Genomic DNA, 13,470 nt, shown 5'->3' on the forward strand with positions numbered 1-13,470 from the left:
GTCACAGTGGTTTATGTATCACTCTTTTGCACAAAAAATATAGGTATCTCCAGCTTCCACAACTCAGAACAGAAAATAAATAAATAACAATAATCATCATAATTAAAAATGTATTGTGGAAAAGGTTCACCATGCACAATTCCTCACGGTATTTAGGGTATTCAAATAATACTGAATGGTGGAATTGTTGGTGATGATTGCAGTGCATGGTTGACAATTGCACATGCTTGATAAAAAAGCTGCTTAGCATGTTCTTGGTTCCTCTGGTTGATGTGCTTGCACTGTAATCCATGCATGCGGGTGTGCTGTTCAGTGACATTCTCAAATGGTCTGGAGGACTAAAACCATTGCGCTCAAACAATAGCAGCAGCTGGACATCACTCATCTCACTTCCAAACATCATAGTATCATATTACCCTCATTGAGCTGAAGCAGATCTGCCTGTTTGCAGCCATTTAACACACTCTCCACAACCTTCACACTCATACCACCTCTAAAGGAGGGGAATAAGATATAAGGCGTTGAGCCACCTGAGCTGTTGAGAAGGGGATGGGCATTTTATAATAGTGCAGTTTAGTTGCCACAATCTGCAACTGGAAGGTACTCTTGGAATGGTTGCTTCAGAATCTCAGAAGTTTGTCATTGTTAATCATCATCTTTACATAAATCTGAGACGTTCAATTTAGTGATATGTTACGAATTATAATTCATATTACATGTCTCGAATATGCAAAATGTGTTCCGAATTTCCAAAACGTATGATATGTTACGAATTCTAGCTAGGTGGCTAACGTTAGCTAGCTCAATTAGGGTTAAGGTTAACTTTAGGAGTTAGGTTAAAGGGCTAAGGTTAAGGTTAGGTGAAGGGTTAGCTAAAACGGTTAGGGTTAGTGGAAGGGTTAGCTAACATGCTAAGTATATAGCTGCAAAGTAGCAAAAAATGTGTAGTTAGTTGAAAAGTTGCTAATTAGCTAAAGTTGAGATTTGAACTCGCAACCTTTGGATTGCTACACACTGATGCTGGTAAAGATCTCTGGATATAGTTTTCAGTTTAGGCAGAACAGATTAGCGTGGAGGAAATGTTCTAGCATTTTGAGTGAACACAGGCCAATCTTTACTGTTTTAAACTTTTATCAATGCATGATGGACAGGGAATATATATATATATATATATATATATATTTTCTTTTTTTTTTTTTCGCTTTCATAAGTTTATTGATATCACTTTGTTGATAAAGTTATTTGTATTGAATGTACAGTGCCTTGCGAAAGTATTCGGCCCCCTTGAACTTTGCGACCTTTTGCCACATTTCAGGCTTCAAACATAAAGATATAAAACTGTATTTTTTTGTGAAGAATCAACAACAAGTGGGACACAATCATGAAGTGGAACGACATTTATTGGATATTTCAAACTTTTTTAACAAATCAAAGACTGAAAAATTGGGCGTGCAAAATTTAACACACTTGTTGTGATTGTGTCCCACTTGTTGTTGATTCTTCACAAAAAAATACAGTTTTATATCTTTATGTTTGAAGCCTGAAATGTGGGAAAAGGTCTCAAGTTCAAGGGGGCCGAATACTTTCGCAAGGCACTGTATATGTCCTGAACTACTGTATAATACATTAAAAGTTTTCTATGGCAATAACAGGGTCGTTCCACAAAGAGTACCTTTTCGTCCCTTTGATATTTTAAATAGAAATTGTGAACCAATATTGCATTTTAGAAGCCTGCTATATTAAATGAAGTACCCTTTAATATAGACCACATACAGAATTCAATACATCAGATTTTTTATATGAATAAAGACTTGAAGTGCCAATATTCTGCATTTTCTCCAAGTTTTCAACTTCATTGCAAAGCCATGGTTATTTTGTTGCTTTGACAAAGTAATTTATGTCTGATTAATATTTTATTTTATGTGATTAGTGATTTGTTTATGTCTGGCCTGTCACGACTTCCGCCGAAGTTGGCTCTCCTGCCTGTTCGGGCGGTGCTCGGCGGTCGTCGTCACCGTCCTACTAGCCACCATCGATCCCTTTTTCGTTTGTCTGTTGGTTTTGTCTTATTAGTTTCACCTGTGTGTATTTTAGTTTATTGACGTCCTTATATGTAGTAGGTTGTCCCGCCCTTGTTTCGTGCGGGATTGTTTTGGTTTCATGTGTTTTCGTGAATACGTATTGTGTTATTTGCTCCGATACATTTAATCCTGTGTTGGATTATTTCACCCTGTATTTTGGGTTGACCGTGTTTGGTTCCGGAGAATAAACATTCGACTCACTGCACCTGCTCTCTGCGCCTGATTCCACCCACCTTGTTAATACGTGACAGAATCCCGCACCACCAATGGAATCAGCAGGAGCAGCCGCGTCTCCTCTCCCATCGATGGAAGAGAGAGTCCTCCACCACACCAGCGTGCTCCATCGGATTGGTTCTGCCATGGACCAAATGATGGAGAGGATGGATCGATGGGAGAGGAGTGGTCTTCCCACATCATCGCTAGCACCCCCTTCTCCAGCACCTCCTGTTCCTGCGACCACATCTGGCTCCGGGGCTCTGCGGTTGACACTCCCACGGGAGTATGACGGAACGGCGGCTGGGTGCCAGGGTTTCCTCCTTCAACTGGAGCTATACCTGGCTACCGTGCGTCCTGCTCCCTCTGGAGCGGAGAGCGTGAGCGCCCTCGTCTCCTGCTTGACTGGGCGAGCCCTCGAGTGGGCCAACGCAGTATGGAATGGTCCGGACTCGGCAAGGGATAATTACCCAGAGTTCACCCGCCGATTCCGAGCTGTTTTTGACCATCCACCAGAGGGTCGGGCGGCGGGTGAACGGCTGTTCCACCTGCGGCAGGAGACGAGGAGCGCACAGGACTTTGCTCTGGAGTTCAGGACCTTGGCCGCAGGAGCAGGATGGAACGACAGGGCCTTGGTCGACCATTTCAGATGCAGTCTCAGGGAGGACGTCCGCAGGGAGCTGGCATGTCGGGACACCACCTGCACACTGGATGAGCTCATTGACTTGGCTATCCGTCTCGACAATCTGCTGGCTGCCCGCGGGCGTTCGGATCAGGCCCTGTCGTTTCCACTTCCCAGCCCTCCTGCCCCTATCCCTATGGAATTAGGAGGGGCAGCTTCGAGGGAGACCGGAGGAGGAGTGTCCTCCTGCACCAGTTGTGGTCGACGAGGGCACACGTCAGACCGGTGCTGGAGGAACTCGTCTGGGAGTCGGGAGGGCAGGCGGAGCACTGCTCGATCACCCCAGGTGAGTAAGCACCAGACTCACCCAGAGCCTCCTGTCGGTCATGTGTATGTTTTGACTTCTTTCCCTGGGTTTTTTCCCTCTCTACAGCATAAGGCGCTAGTCGATTCAGGCGCAGCTGGGAATTTCATGGATCGTGGGCTTGCGTTAAGGCTAGGGATTCCCCTGGTGTCGGTAGACCAACCTTTCCCCACTCCTTAGATAGCCGACCATTAGGGTCAGGAGTGATTAGGGAGGCTACGGTGCCACTGGACATGGTAAAGCAGGGGGATCATAAGGAGCAGATTAGTCTGTTCCTTATAGATTCACCTGCGTTTCCGGTGGTGTTGGGGGTTCCCTGGTTAGCTCAACACAACCCGGTGATTTCCTGGCGACAGGGGGCTCTTAAGGGGTGGTCAGAGGAGTGTTCAGGTAGGTGTAGAGGAGTTGCCGTTGGTGCGACTACGGTGGAGAGTCCAGACCAAGTTTCCACCGTGCGCATTCCCTCTGAATATGCCGATTTGGCTATCGCCTTCAGTAAAAGGAAGGCGACCCAATTACCACCTCATCGTCGAGAGGACTGCGTGATAAACCTTCTGGAGATCGCTGCACTTCCTAGGAGTCACGTGTATCCATTGTCCCAGGAGGAGACGGTAGCGATGGAAACATACGTTGCTGAATCGCTGAGACAGGGGTACATTCGGCCCTCCGCATCACCCGTCTCCTCGAGCTTCTTTTTTGTGAAGAAGAAGGATGGAGGTCTGCGTCCGTGCATTGATTATAGAGGTCTAAATTCCATCACAGTGGGGTTTAGTTACCCACTACCTCTCATCGCTACGGCGGTGGAATCATTTCACGGGGCGCGCTTCTTCACAAAACTGGACCTGAGGAGCGCGTATAATCTGGTGCGTATCCGGGGAGGAGATGAGTGGAAAACTGCATTTAGTACTACATCTGGTCATTATGAGTACCGCGTCATGCCATACGGGTTGAAGAATGCTCCAGCCGTCTTCCAATCCTTCGTAGACGAGATTCTCCGAGACCTGCTCGGGCAGGGAGTGGTAGTGTACATCGATGACATCTTGATCTATTCCGCCACACGCGCGGCGCATGTGTCTCTGGTGCGTAAGGTACTTGGGCGACTGCTGGAGCATGACCTGTATTGCAAGGCGGAGAAATGTGAGTTTTTCAAACAGTCCGTTTCCTTCCTGGGATATCGTATTTCCACCTCTGGGGTGGTGATGGAGGATGACCGCGTTACAGCCGTGCGTAATTGGCCGACTCCGACCACGGTGAAAGAGGTGCAGCGGTTTTTAGGGTTTGCCCATTACTACCGGAGGTTTATCCGGGGTTTTGGTCAGGTAGCTGCTCCCATCACCTCGCTGCTGAAGGGAGGACCGGTGCGCTTGCGCTGGTCAGCAGAGGCGGGCAGAGCATTCACTCGTTTGAAGGAGCTGTTCACCAATGCGCCCGTGTTGGCGCATCCGGACCCCTCTTTAGCGTTCATAGTGGAGGTGGATGCGTCCGAGGCTGGGGTCGGAGCCGTGCTGTCCCAACGCTCGGGCGTGCCACCCAAACTTCGCCCTTGTGCTTTCTTTTCGAGCAAGCTCAGCCTAGCGGAGCGAAACTATGATGTGGGGGACCGGGAGTTGTTAGCTGTAGTCGAGGCTCTGAAGGTGTGGAGACATTGGCTTGAGGGGGCTAAACACCCCTTTCTCATCTGGACTGACCATCGTAATCTCGAGTATATCCGGGCAGCGAAGAGACTAAATCCACGTCAGGCTAGATGGGCCATGTTTTTTACCAGGTTCCGGTTTACCCTCTCATACCGGCCCGGCTCCCAAAACACCAAGGCCGACGCGCTGTCCCGCCTCTATGATACCGAGGAGCGGCCCGTTGAGCCAACTCCCATCATTTCACCGTCATGTCTCGTGGCACCGGTGGTATGGGAGGTGGACGCGGAGATAGAGGAGGCCTCACGGTCAGAGCCGGCCCCCCCCAACTGTCCAGTAGGAACCCAGTACGTACCGAGGGGGGTCCGGGACAAGCTGATTCGGTGGGCTCATACTCTCCCCTCCTCGGGTCATCCTGGCATCGAGAGGACAGTGCGGAGTCTGAGAGTGAGATACTGGTGGCCCACGCTAGCTAAAGACGTGAGATTTTATGTCTCCTCCTGCTCCGTGTGTGCTCAGAGCAAGGCTCCTCGGCACCTGCCTAGAGGGAAATTACAACCCCTCCCCGTTCCACAACGGCCGTGGACACACTTATCGGTGGACTTTCTTACCGACCTTCCCCCGTCCCAGGGAAGTACTACGATCCTGGTCGTTGTGGATCGGTTTTCTAAGTCCTGTCGTCTCATCCCGTTGCCCGGTCTCCCTACGGCCCTGCAGACTGCTGAGGCCTTGTTTACCCATGTCTTCCGGCACTATGGGGTGCCTGAGGACATCGTTTCTGATCGGGGTCCCCAATTCACGTCCAGAGTATGGAGGGCGTTTATGGAGAGACTGGGGGTCTCGGTCAGCTTAACCTCAGGTTTTCACCCCGAGAGTAATGGGCAGGTGGAGCGCGTAAACCAAGAGGTGGGCAGGTTTCTGCGGTCCTATTGCCGGGACCGGCCTGGTGAGTGGGCAAGGTATGTTCCCTGGGCTGAACTAGCTCAGAACTCACTACGCCACTCCTCAACTAACTTGTCTCCTTTTGAGTGTGTGTTAGGTTACCAGCCGGTCCTGGCCCCATGGCATCAGAGCCAGACCGAGGCTCCTGCGGTGGAGGAATGGGTACAGCGCTCCAAGGACACATGGAAAGCCGTTCAGGACTCACTACGGTTAGCGGGCGAACGGCAGAAGAGGAGCGCTGACCAGCACCGCAGTGAGGCCCCCGTATTTGCACCGGGGGACAGGGTCTGGCTCTCGACCCGGAACCTGCCCCTCCGCCTGCCCTGTCGGAAGCTGGGGCCGCAGTGTGTGGGGCCGTTCAAAGTCCTGAGGAGAAGAAACGAGGTGTGTTACAGGTTACAACTTCCTAGGTATTACCGTATTAACCCCTCGTTTCATGTGTCTCTCCTCAGGCCGGTGGTGGCTGGTCCCCTGCAAGAAGGTGAGGTGCCTGAGGTCCCTCCGCCCCCCCTGGACATCGAGGGGTCCCCGGCGTACACAGTTCGGGGCATTCTGGATTTGAGACGCCGGGTGGGGGGCCTACAGTACCTCGTGGACTGGGAGGGGTACGGTCCGGAGGAGAGATGCTGGGTTCCGGTGAGGGACATTTTGGACCCTTCTCTCCTGAGAGATTTCCACCGCCTCCACCTGGATCGCCCAGCACCTCGTCCTCCGGGTCGTCCTCGAGGACGGTGGCGGCGCGCTGCGGGGGCCGCGCGTCAGGGGGGGGGGGTACTGTCACGACTTCCGCCGAAGTTGGCTCTCCTGCCTGTTCGGGCGGTGCTCGGCGGTCGTCGTCACCGTCCTACTAGCCACCATCGATCCCTTTTTCGTTTGTCTGTTGGTTTTGTCTTATTAGTTTCACCTGTGTGTATTTTAGTTTATTGACGTCCTTATATGTAGTAGGTTGTCCCGCCCTTGTTTCGTGCGGGATTGTTTTGGTTTCATGTGTTTTCGTGAATACGTATTGTGTTATTTGCTCCGATACATTTAATCCTGTGTTGGATTATTTCACCCTGTATTTTGGGTTGACCGTGTTTGGTTCCGGAGAATAAACATTCGACTCACTGCACCTGCTCTCTGCGCCTGATTCCACCCACCTTGTTAATACGTGACATGGCCCTCATTTTAAGGTCAATCCTGTTAGTGAACTGAACTATTCCTTAAAAAAAATCTAAAGAAGCATTGAACATCTAATAGTCAAATCATAATGTAAAAGCAGGTGAAGTGGTTATACTCTTTTTGCCATTTTCTGGTGTTTTGTGATGAAAAACTGTGCAGATCTAGCATAAAACATGTCAACCCTGTTACCCCTAGACTAGAAGTGTTTTAACAATTTAGAAAAATGTAAACTTGCATTTTATTGCCACTCCGTGTTGACAGAAAAAGCTTCTATTCCTCTTGTCAAAAGGGGATTCATGGCACATTTAAGATTATATTGTCAACCCTGTTACAGTCCACCCTGCTGTTTTATTTGGCACTTATTTTTGAGATTGGAAAACAGTTTTTTAAAATTATGTTGAACATATGTTCTTTATGTCAGAATGTAAACATGTTATGAAATCCCCCCCAATTAAAACCATATTCATAAATATTTTGTAATGAATGGCAAATATTTTTATGCTCACTGGATCATATTACAAATAGAAATGGCACTGCTGTGCTAGTTTGTGCGTTTGTTATAATGTAATGTACATAATGCCATCCAGCATACAGATAGCCAATGCAGGTGGTAGAGGTAGCTACTGTACCAAGCACCTTTGTGATCCCTTACCCCTTCAGATTCCTACATCTTTAAAGGCATTCACCCTCCGTCTCACAACTATTCCATGCATCTTAAGAATCCGTGAACACCTGAGCCCATATTCATAAAGTGTATTAGAGTAGAAATGTTGATCTAGAATCTGGTCCCCCCTGTCCATGTGATCTTGTTCATTATGATCTAAAAGGTCAAACTGATCCTAGATCATCTCACCTAATCTGAGATGCTTGATACCTATGGCCCCAGATCTGACTATGTACCAGCAGTGCTAATTTTTAAAAAATGGTTTGTTTTAGTTTTGGATTAAACTTTTAGCAGAAAAGTTATGTATGAATTGTTTTCTCCAGAATGAAATGTGTTCTTCTTTTATTAATCCTATGTGATGCAATTCCCACAATCCCACAGGCAAAGACCTTCACAACTACTGAACTATAGCAACATTGTTACAATGTACATTCTCTACAACTGGAACTGTCTCTCCTCAAATGTAACAAACTGGAGAGGATCAAATACAAACGTTTGATCTGATAATCCTTTCAAGCTGGGCTGTGAAAGGTGCTTAATTGGCCCGAGAATCTAGGATGGGAGACGGCGTTGCCTACGGTGGAAATGTAATTAATAGATCTCCTCAGAATTATCATGGAAAAACAACCAATTTGGAGGGACAGTTCCATGTAGAGTATTAATAGAGATAGCCCTAGTAAACACACAACAAATATCCTTTACACAACTCTTTGTTTACATATAAGAGTATAGGAGTATTTGTACATCCAAATCATGTTACATGCACTACGCCTGGTCTTTCTTTTGGTTTTGGCACTATCCTGTGCTGCATTCTTGTTTGGTCTCAAATGGCTTGGGCTGCTGCATGGTTGTTCTGTAGAGATATTGTATTTTATCTGGCGCCTTGCTTTGCTCTCATGACATCAGTCAGTAAGTCTAGCACGGGGAGACTTTCTGAGCTCCCTTTAATAACATTATCTCTGATAGAATGTCAGAATGTGGAGATTGCAGTCTGAGGGCATGGGTGATTTTACAGAATTGTACCTAATTTCACTTCCTTCTGTTAAGCAAATATCTACTGTCACCCAGTAGAATTATGAGGTAGCCTACATATTTTTGAGATACTGTAAAACTTTCTTCAGTTTGGGTAAGTTGTTAAATGTATCAATGTGCCACTAGCTATTACATCTGTATCAACTGTTCAAATGGTCATCCTGCTACAATGCCTTGAGTCAGCTAGTTTGAGCTGAAAACAACCGTCACACAGGTGCCTTTACACAGTGAGCTAGTTCACTCAGAGATCTGTCTGTTTCCCTATCAGTCACTCAGGGGAGACAGTCTGTCTCCCGAGAGCAGGTGATCATTATCACCTGTCTCCCACAGGTCCGCTGGTCATGCCTCACTGTATGTGGGTGGTGGCATAAAAATAAAATGACTAGAACGAGTAAGCCCTTCTTCACACCACAGCAACTTGACTGTAGGTACACTCAATATGGCTGAAGGTCCACCCATCACGGGACATCGACTTGAATGGGAATGTTTGTTCTGGCCATTCTATTTCTACGGGTAGCAGTGATTACGGTGTCTATGGTGTCTACGCCTGGCCATGTTGTATTACTCAGCATTTCTCCCCCTGTGTCTCTCCACCACCAAGGGCATTAGCCTATTATAGAAGCATGTATTCACAAACCTCACATTTAAAGAATTACTGTCAATGACAATTTCATTTCTAACCTAAGTTGGATGGTATTTTAGATCAAGGCCTATTCGAATGATAGTTATTTTTATCGCTTTGGTGCTATTTTCACAATTATGTGGAAACTCTTAGTACAAAACTCAAAGCAAATCATCAAAAAGGCAGTTTTTTTCAAAACTTTAAGCACATTTTCAATTGATATACACAATCACACAGTCATTTTTTTCACCAAACCTAATCCGTGTTTCATCTAAACAATAATACCTTTCATATAAAGCAATTGCCTTTCACAATGCAATGCTCACAATACTTTTCATATGATTCTCCTCTCATTTGTTTAAATACATTTGACCATTACTTAATCCAACTGTGCTTAATGGTTGATCACTTAACCGTTTGGTAAACCTACAGATGTTAAACTGGTTTGTCTACTATGTATGGATTTTGAGAACTACAGAAATCAAATGTGTGTTTGTAAAGTATAAACCCTTAAATTACATGTATGTATGATACATGATAACCATACATAAGGACTACTCGTTATTCCTAATTGATTTCACATAGTGGTAACCACAATTGGTCACCATATAAAAGGGTGTGTGTGAACCAGGGAGAGGAAGAAACCAAAGAGCTCGTAGACAAGGGACCCGTCAGAGAGGTGGGCATGGGCCCCGTCACTACTTGTATTTGTGAGAGGTTGAATGCACCGAGCTGTCTGTTTGAACTACTGGCACACAGCTCGGACACCCATGGATACCCCACAATACATGGCACCAGAGGTCTCTTCCCAGTCCCCAAGTCCAGAACAGACTATGGGATGCACATAGTACTACATATAGCCATTACCACATGGAACTCTGTACAGCAGTACAATTAGATTTAAATCAGATAAAAATACACCTTATGGAACAGCGGGGACTGTGAAGCAACACAAACATAGACACATGCATACAAACACACAATAACATACGCACTATACACACACACACACACACACACGTACTCATGGATTTTGTGTTACAGATAAGTGGTAGTAGAGTAGAGGCTTGAGGGCACACACTTAATATGTTGTGAAATCTGTTATTTAAAATGTACAACTCCCTTAATTTTGCTGGACCCCAGGAAGAGTAGCTGAATGGGGATCCATAATAAATACAAACACAAAGAGGTGGACATCAAAGAGAGGGAGACAGACGGCAGTGGACTGTTGTGTCTAATGAAGTCCGGGCCATCGTCAATGACCATTTGGTAAACAGAGGCCTTACCATGGCACACGCTGCCAGATTAGTTCACCCCAATGGGAAAAGGTCAGAGGTGGTTCAGGCATGTTTTCGGGCCCATCCTCGATCCGTGACCCTATACCTGCCCCCCTACTCTCCTTTTCCCCCCAGCATGTGAGCAGATATGGTATCACGTCACCTATGGTTTTACAATGTTCTGCCATGAAATAGTCCAGAAAAAAACTATACTTACCGGTCTGGATGGAATAGAAACGTCTGTATGAATCAATAAAGAAATATAATACAGGTAGAGGTGTGTGTGTGTGTGTGTGTGTGTGTGTGTGTGTGTGTGTGTCTGCCTGCGTGCCTGCGGGCATAAGTCAGTGTGTGTTTCAAAATGTGTATGTGCTATTCATGGTGAACTGTAGAATGCACTGTGTGGAAAAAAGGGAATTTCCATGTTGCAACACTACAGTGTCAGGCCATTAGGCCTAATCTGTCATTCAATCCATTTACTGAAAATATTCTTGTCATATTTCGTGTTGACATAATATTATATAGCTATAAAGTTTGTCTTAATTGTGCTTAAAACATGTATTTTTAAATGTCTTATCTTTCGAATTAAATTGGTGACAAAACCTGAAAAGCGAAAACGAAATGTATGATGTGAAATGTTAATGGACTATTCGTATGCATGTCGTTGACCTATATAAATGACATTATAGAAGGATTAATATAATTTATAAAATGAGGGTGGAAATATTTTCAGTAAGGCTGTCTGGCCTGGATGGTGTAGTCGGTTGGTAGTCTACAGTTCAAATAGTTCATATAATAGCTTGCAGTAAGAGCAAAGTCAGATCACTCGTCCATGCTTACAAACATCGCTTGACACATCAGTTGAACGCACTCACACAATCTATAGTTCACCTTGTTCTATGCGTTTCAAAGGGCTTAATGGTACTGTAAAACTTCACGAATATCGATAAACAGACAGACAACATGTCTGCGACCTCATTTTCAACCTAAACAAATAAGTGTTGACCCTAAAGAACCCAGCAACAGTGTGGGAAAAGCGGCAATATGAAAGGGTGTCCCAGCCAGCGCAGACATCCCCATGGGAGGGTTTTAAAACAGTAGCGGAATGCGCGTCTCACCTGTGAACACTATTGTCAAAAACTTTTCCCGTGTGGTTGGACACTGCAGCTCCTAAACCGAGGAAGATTTAAACTACATGATCAGATGGACAAAGAGGACATTCACGGTGAGCAGCAATTGGACATATTGGATCTAACCGACTCGTCCTCCGGCATGGCCAAGAGCAAGGGCTCCGCAGACAGCGCAGACAGCGCAGCGGAGGGTGTGGATGAGACTGACAAGGCCAGAGTGGGTCAAACGGAGAAGCCCCCATACTCTTACGTCGCCCTCATTGCCATGGCCATCAAGGAGAGCCGAGAAAAGAGGTTGACCCTGAGCGGAATTTATCAGTTCATCATCTCAAAATTCCCCTACTACGAGAAAAATAAGAAGGGGTGGCAGAACAGCATTCGGCACAACCTCAGTCTCAACGAGTGCTTTCTCAAAGTACCCAGGGAGGGCGGAGGTGACCGAAAAGGGAATTTCTGGACTTTGGATCCTGCATTTGAGAACATGTTTGAGAAAGGGAACTACAGACGCCGAAGAAGGGTGAGGAGACCCTACAGACCTGCCACCGTTCCTTACATAGCGGGGACCACCTGCGTGGACTATCCGGAGCACTTCTATCTGCAACAGAAACCAGTCTATGTACAGGCGCCTTTTGTCAGTAACCCCTGGACCCTCTCCCAGCCAAACTCACCTCAGGCCACCTCATACAGCTACCCCCAGTCGCAGCCCATCAACGGACAAGTGCACTCAGTGTCCCCAAATGGATACGCCAGCTCCCCTGTAACCTACTACCACAACCATCAGTTCCACGCCACCTACAGTGCTTACCACCGACATGCGTCCGTCGTGATGCCACATAACGGATGCCCCTGTGGTGGTATGACCCAGCCTTTGAGCCCCGGCGGAGGCTCGACTTCCCAAGCGTGCTACCCCCAGTTCTCCTTTGCCATACAACCAGAAATGCCACTTGCGCACTCATTTGAGTAGAAATGTTGGACTCGAGCGCTTGAACGCCTGTTTTTCAGCTGTCATTCATAAAATAAAATAGCCAGTTAGTGTAACAGACAGCTTGTTGTTTTGACATGTGCGAAGAAATTTTAGAGCTTATCAACGAAATACGTTTTTTGGCTAAATAAACATGTCAATCTGCTGAATTGTGTTAAGATGTTCATGCTATTCAAATATGCATTTACAGTGTCCCGTTAGGTGGGAACATTGGACATGAATTGTGGACATTCATGTCTTCTGCTGTCCGGAGGGTGACACGTAGGCCTATGGAGATAGACCTGTTCTTCCCCAAATAATTGAGTCAATTTCAAAGAAAATGTATCATGCTTCTTTGTTACAGGTAGGCTATTAGGCCTGTAGGTGTTTGTTGTAAATGTTATGTATATTCCGTTTTCTAGTGTAGGCCTATACACTTTTATATGCCCGGTAAAACAGTTTAATAAATTATTATTGAAGTTTTCCTCTCGATTTTCAACTCGAGGCATTTGGAATCGTTATAAGTTCATTGAATGTGGAATGTGTGGTATCCAACATCTTCGTTTATTTCAATAAAATGTTATTTTTGAATCAATATTGCCTCATCTATTTTGGGTTGCACAAACAATCTTTATATCCTGTTTGTAGTCCTATGATCCAATGTTTTTCAAACATGGCTGGGATAAATTTTATCAAGTTATCAGAATGGGGAAAGAGGCCAATGGTTTGATTAGCTAAAACATATTGTAGCCTACTGTTTAAAAGTAATA

At 46.0% G+C, this 13,470-nt stretch overlaps 1 protein-coding gene across 1 annotated transcript; it reads left to right on the forward strand.

Annotated features, from left to right (window-relative positions):
• Window positions 1–11,812: 11,812 nt before the first annotated feature.
• foxl2l (forkhead box L2-like) lies at window positions 11,813–12,703 on the forward strand. The gene has a single exon (NM_001124484.1). The coding sequence runs from the start codon at window positions 11,813–11,815 to the stop codon at window positions 12,701–12,703; it is 891 nt and encodes a 296-aa protein (NP_001117956.1).
• Window positions 12,704–13,470: the final 767 nt, after the last annotated feature.

Source organism: Oncorhynchus mykiss, chromosome 16 (assembly GCF_057628025.1).
Source record: "Oncorhynchus mykiss isolate SJ-2025 chromosome 16, ASM5762802v1, whole genome shotgun sequence".
In the NCBI taxonomy this organism is placed as follows: Eukaryota; Metazoa; Chordata; class Actinopteri; order Salmoniformes; family Salmonidae; genus Oncorhynchus; species Oncorhynchus mykiss.

Bases quoted from the DNA above. Each gene is read 5' to 3' on its own strand.
- foxl2l (NM_001124484.1), top strand. From the start codon at position 11,813: ATGGACAAAGAGGACATTCACGGTGAGCAGCAATTGGACATATTGGAT.